Source organism: Musa acuminata, chromosome BXJ2-8, assembly GCF_036884655.1.
Source record: "Musa acuminata AAA Group cultivar baxijiao chromosome BXJ2-8, Cavendish_Baxijiao_AAA, whole genome shotgun sequence".
Lineage (NCBI taxonomy): Eukaryota > Viridiplantae > Streptophyta > Magnoliopsida > Zingiberales > Musaceae > Musa > Musa acuminata.
In genome coordinates, this window is record NC_088345.1 from 3,135,393 (window position 1) to 3,141,046 (window position 5,654).

At 38.8% G+C, this 5,654-nt stretch overlaps 1 protein-coding gene across 2 annotated transcripts; it reads left to right on the top strand.

The window, feature by feature from the left end:
- The first annotated feature begins 1,978 nt into the window (after positions 1 to 1,978).
- LOC135618692 (probable histone H2A variant 3) lies at positions 1,979 to 5,195 on the top strand. 2 transcript variants are annotated; one of them, XM_065119840.1, is made up of 3 exons: positions 1,979 to 2,087; positions 2,401 to 2,529; positions 4,754 to 5,195. In XM_065119840.1, exons 2-3 carry the CDS (start codon positions 2,422 to 2,424, stop codon positions 5,048 to 5,050), a joined length of 405 nt encoding a protein of 134 aa, XP_064975912.1. In that variant the 5' UTR covers positions 1,979 to 2,087; positions 2,401 to 2,421; the 3' UTR covers positions 5,051 to 5,195. The 2 variants fall into 2 exon arrangements, with proteins under 2 accessions (XP_064975912.1, XP_064975911.1); XM_065119839.1 differs by having other exon boundaries at positions 2,057 to 2,317.
- The last annotated feature ends 459 nt before the right edge of the window (positions 5,196 to 5,654 follow it).

Sequence of the window (5,654 nt, forward strand, 5' to 3'; positions counted from 1 at the left end):
GGATGATTTTTTTAAAAAAAATTATTCATATTTTAGATATATTTAATCGATGTCTTTCACTTTGTTTTCAAACATTATATTTAATTAAAAATATCCAAAATACCCTTAATAATTTTTTTTATTAATTTTAAATTATTATGATGTTTTTATTTGACTCATGTATAGTATTTTTTTTTTAATAACATTCAAGCACTAAAAATGACATCATATTTTTGTCTCTTTGGTTTTCATCATTTCAAAACCATATTTTTAGAGTCGTAATCAGTTTAGTTGAAGTTGGGAGTCTATTCGGATTATTTATAGTGTTTTCGAGTAAGTTTTACGATATTTTTATTGTGGTGACTATAATATTATAATACGGTAATTTTTTATTTTTATTTGAGTGATGTTATTCTTAAATTACTATAAATACTTATTTGAATCATAGTATCATATATATTTATGTTTTTATAGTGTTTTTGTTGTGTAACTAAAACACTATAGAAAATTTTGAAAGGATAATTTATATATATATTAATTTAAGAATATTATTTAAAAGAATATAAATTGAAAAATACCAAAAAAAAAAAAGAGTTTTTGAGTATTCTGAAATTATTATATCATGTTATGCATATCACTGAACTCAATCTACTTATTCAAAGCACTCACACATATTCTACACTACAAGAAAAGAAACACAATGGACAACTACAAGTCCATCATTCATCATTTATATCCCACTAGCTCCATATTTCTGCTCTTGGAACCATTTTACTTTATGCATTTTGATGCACCATTATTCATGTCAAAGCATGATGATGATGATCATCAAGAGCTTCCACAGTCCATGATCATGCTAATCCAGAACCTAATTCTCATCATGTCAAAACAAATGTGATCAAAGCTAATCGAGTGCTCACAATTTGGTGGTCAAGCTTCAGACAGCTGGCATCAGCTATCATACTATATGATGACTAATGACTATAATGATGATTAGGTTTATTTGTATTCTTCTCTTCCCGGCAGGATCTCATTTTTAGCTTACCTTATCAATTAGCTGCACTTGGCAATGTGTTAGCGAACAAATGTGCCGTACGGCCCGGTCCACGGGTTGATGTCGGGAGTCTTCTATCGGTTGAGTTGGATGCTGAGATCAATCGGGCCCTCGCGACGAGGTGTTGATCAACGTTACCTGGTGTGTCGATCCAGGAATTGTATATACCGAGCTGCGTTTCTCCTTCTCCGGGGTGGTTTGCAGCTCGTCATAAGGTGGCCGTGCTCCCGGGAATGAATGCTGGTTGGCATTGTGGCATTGGTCGGGATCCGGGTCGATTGGTTGCTCTCCTTCGTGCGCTGGATGATGACTCCTAGGTGGTTGGTAGCTCACCTTCTTGAGGTGATCACGTTTTCCTGCAAAAATGACCCTCATCGGGATCACCCGACGAGACCCCTCCGACGAGCAAGTCAGTGGAGTGATCAATTGATTTTTCCACCTCTTTTTTCCCTCTCTGGCCAGATGCTGGCCAGAGGTCTTTATATTACTATACGTGGGTCGATCGTACGCGGGTTGGCATGGTGGATGTGCAGAGCAATGCTTTAGTACGAATTCTGACTGGGCGTATCTTGGGGTTCATAAGGCATGACGTGCCGAATAATATCTTGGTACGGATTCTAACTTGGTGTATCTTGGGGGCCAAAATATGCATGCATCTTAAATTGTTTTAGCTTTCATATAAATCATACCTTCTTAGGATCCGTATTCGGATCGGTTATCGGGTTCAATCGACGTGGAATCGTCTGAGTGGGTCGGATTAAGAATATGGGCCGGATGAGTTTTGCTGACGAGGCCCAGTCACGAAACGCACTCGGTCGAGGCTATTTTGGTCATCAAAATGTTTATCGACTCTATTACCCAATCATACCCTTCGTCTTTTATACTCTCTAAACACCTACACGCACTTTATATTTTCTGTCATTAACTGATATGTTGAGGCTATTTTGGGGAATTTGTACGCCCTCGTCTTCCTATCCGTTCGAGTGATCGTGTGTACAAAACGCCACGCTCGCTTCGACCCCTCGAAGTTAGAAAGCGGGAGGACGAGGAGGAGGTAAACTTCCCCCTTGCGCTACCTCTCTCTCTCCCCCTCTTAATGTGCTTCGGATCTAGGGTTTTGCGCTCGAATCGATTAGGGTTTCTCCGCCTTCGGTTCTGATCTGGCCTACCATTTCGCCCCTTCCCTCTTTGCGACCAGATCTGGAGGTTTCGCGGACGGAGTTTGGGTTCTTCTGTCCTACCCCTGTATTTCTTGTTGGTTTTCTTTTGAACGAGTTTTTCTTGGTGGGTTTTTAGGGTTTCTAGCGTTTTGCTTTGCCTTTTTGAGGCTGTTTCGTTTTGATCGGGTGTTGGTCGATGCCCGCTAGGGTTTTGCGAAGTTGGAAGAGATGGCGGGAAAGGGAGGGAAGGGGCTCCTTGCGGCGAAGACGACGGCGGCGAACAAGGACAAGGACAAGAAGAAGCCGGTATCCCGGTCTGCCCGAGCCGGTTTGCAGGTGAGATCGGTTTTGATCTGCCTCATATTCTTTCTCCGCCGTCGGTTTTGATCGGCGAATTACATGGAACCGTTTCTTACTCGTGTGTCTCTTTACTTGTTGTCGAGTTATTCTGGTACTGATTCCGGAATTGTAGTTATTAAACGTGTTGTTTACATTTGAAAGATTGGTGATGTTGGTTGTGTTGGGAGGGATCTGGATAACTGGAATGCTAATGTCATTCATATAAGATCATTACTTTATATGGGTATAAAGATTTTCTTATATGGTAACTATTTGCCTTATTTTTTGCATTTGAGATTGCCTCCCTCTTTCCTTTTTTTCTCTCTTACCTGAGCACACCCAGACAAACAAGAGGTTAGGGAATTTTGAAGTGTTGTTATTGATAAGCTTAGGTCGTAGTCAGTGAGGAAAATCTTTGTGTCCGCTACTTTCTTTTGTTCGAAGTGGTTTCGAACATGGGGTCTAATTTGGTTGGGAGGTATTCCTGGTGTAGTGATACTAATCATAGAAGTTGTAGTTCGTTCAGGAAATTGTCAACTAAAGTATCCTTGTGACGTTGAGCTGCCCAATTCTTAATACAGGTTCTATGTGACATGGTGGAACTTAATTATACCTACATTTTAATTCCTAGTTTAATCCTTTTCTCCTCTTCTGTCCTCCTTTATTGAGGTTCCATATGCCTGTTCGTTTTTGTATTCGTACTCTTCTCTTATCCCTATTTCAGCCAGACACTGCAGATATAACAACGTTTCTATTTCATACATGGGCTATTGCTTCTATCCTTGGAATTATAATCCTTAAACTGAATTGGACCGTAGAGCATAATTTCATGCTGTTATAAGAATTATATCAAATCGTTTATTGCCTCCACTGTTTAGTCAAACATGAGTGAAGCATTGTAGAAAATATGGTTGATCTGTGGTGCCTTCTCCCCTTGGAGTTTGATCCTTTTGTTCTTTGATTAATCATCTTAATGATAAGATCTTTAATGGTTCATAATCCGGAGCCATAGTCATTTCAGTCGATGAATTTGACTTATCTGATGAATTTGGAGGAGACTGTTGCTCTTTTGCATTGACATGTTACCCTGTGCTACATGGTACTCTGCAATTGGATTGCAAGGACATGTCCCCATCAATTTACTTTTTAATGTGCCTTAGACTTTTATTGTCACAGCATTTATATTTGAAAACACTTGCAAGATTGTGGCATACAGATGTACTACTGCAAGCATAGAATTTGTCCATAGATAAATATAGTATGTACATGTGTATATATGCATGTTTTTCTATTAATTTGTGCATATTTGATGGTTCAGTCATACGATGTGAAAGTCATGTGATTTGTCTTTTGCCTAGCTACTTGCTGGGGCTATTAGGCAATTGCTTATGGAAAATATGATGTTGAGCTAGCCATAACCGTAAACACCTTGGGCTAACTTATTGTTCCATATGTAAAATGCTTTCGACAGTTCATTCTGAACGTGAATGGGTCATTCAAGAACAAAGTTCTCTCGTTGTATTAAAAGTTCTTTTGGATGGGCTAGTCATGAGAAGTTTTGTCGAATGGTCTAATAAATGTTGTTCTGGTAGTGATGCAATTCTGCAATGCGATCGGTTGTTCTTTTGGGTTTGTGTTTCTGAATGAAATTCTGATTGTTTGGACATTTATTTTGATGAATATTTATTGAAAACGAATTTTTTAGTTATTTTTACCCAAACGATAGCAACACTTTAGATTAATAGACTTGATTGTGTACTATTATTCAATATTTGTTATAGTTTTCTCGATTGATTCAAATTGTTTGCCTTTAGTAAGAGAGCGTGTGCTTTTGTAGTACTGTTCCTGAAATCGGAGCATTGTCAGATCAGTTTCATTTCAAAAGTTGTTTATGTAACTTCTATTTCGTAAGTAATTGACCAAGCTCTTCCTTGTCGAACTAGTTTCATGTTAATCTTTATTCAGTTGAGGAATCACATTACAGTGGTTCAGTTGAGGGTAGGTCCTATCTATTTAAAGATGGGGAGTTTGTATGAAGGTTCCAATCCAATGTGTGATTGCCATGTGAGGTCAATGAAATTTATCTGGATAGTGGTTGCTCTCAAGTAAATGGGGAAGCAAACCTTTTGGTGCTTATTTTTTGGTTGGATTTGCCATCTGCATGTGTTAAGATGCCTTGTTTGCGTGCCTCTTATTGTTGTTGTACTGATGATATGTGTAGTTTCCTGTTGGCCGTATCCATCGGCAATTGAAGTTGAGGATTCAAGCAAATGGTCGGGTTGGAGCAACTGCAGCTGTCTACTCAGCAGCAATATTGGAGTACTTGACAGCAGAAGTGTTGGAGCTTGCTGGGAATGCGAGCAAGGATCTCAAGGTGAAGCGTATCACTCCACGCCACCTTCAGCTAGCCATTCGAGGAGATGAGGAGCTTGATACTCTCATTAAGGGCACTATTGCTGGTGGTGGAGTCATCCCCCACATTCACAAGTCCCTCATTAACAAGTCTTCGAAAGAGTGACTGTGTCATTTTCGTTGGATGGATTTGCTGTTAGTGGATACGTGTGCTTCGTTAGATCAGTGATTTTGTTGTTTCAATTGTGAAACCTAAAGTGGATTATTTGAGCAAAATGATGACTGTCTTCCTACTAGATTTTCTGGGATTAGCCGCCAGTGTCAAGACTTTTGTTTAGCTTTAATATTTATTTAGCATATATGCTAACATCAACTACTTCTCAGAAATTTATGTTACAGAATTTTGATTTGAGCGAAAGGATTGAAAGGTAAGCGTTCAAGTCATGAGGGGGGTGCAAGGTGCATGGGTTTGGGGCGGTCAACAGATTGATGTACACCGTCTCATATCAGGATTCATTCCGTACATTAAGCTATCATCTTCTGGTTTTCCCTGTAGATCTAAAGGAAAATCATGGTAACATCTGGCACTCTGTTTATACCTGGTTAGTGCTTATTATCTTCTATATTATTTAGGTAATGCTTGTTCTTTCATGATGATCTCCGAGGAGAATTTACGTGATGTGCTTTTTTATGAGCTAGTTGATTGTTAATGTAAACGAGAATATTGGTTCACGGACCAGTTTTTATAGATATAACATGGTTAAGATAAC

What these genes read in the sequence shown, in the direction of transcription:
- LOC135618692 (XM_065119840.1), top strand. Translation starts at nt 2,422, where the DNA reads ATGGCGGGAAAGGGAGGGAAGGGGCTCCTTGCGGCGAAGACGACGGCG. An exon ending in CTGCCCGAGCCGGTTTGCAG is followed by an intron (nt 2,530 to 4,753) that starts GTGAGATCGGTT and finishes TGATATGTGTAG; the next exon opens with TTTCCTGTTGGCCGTATCCA.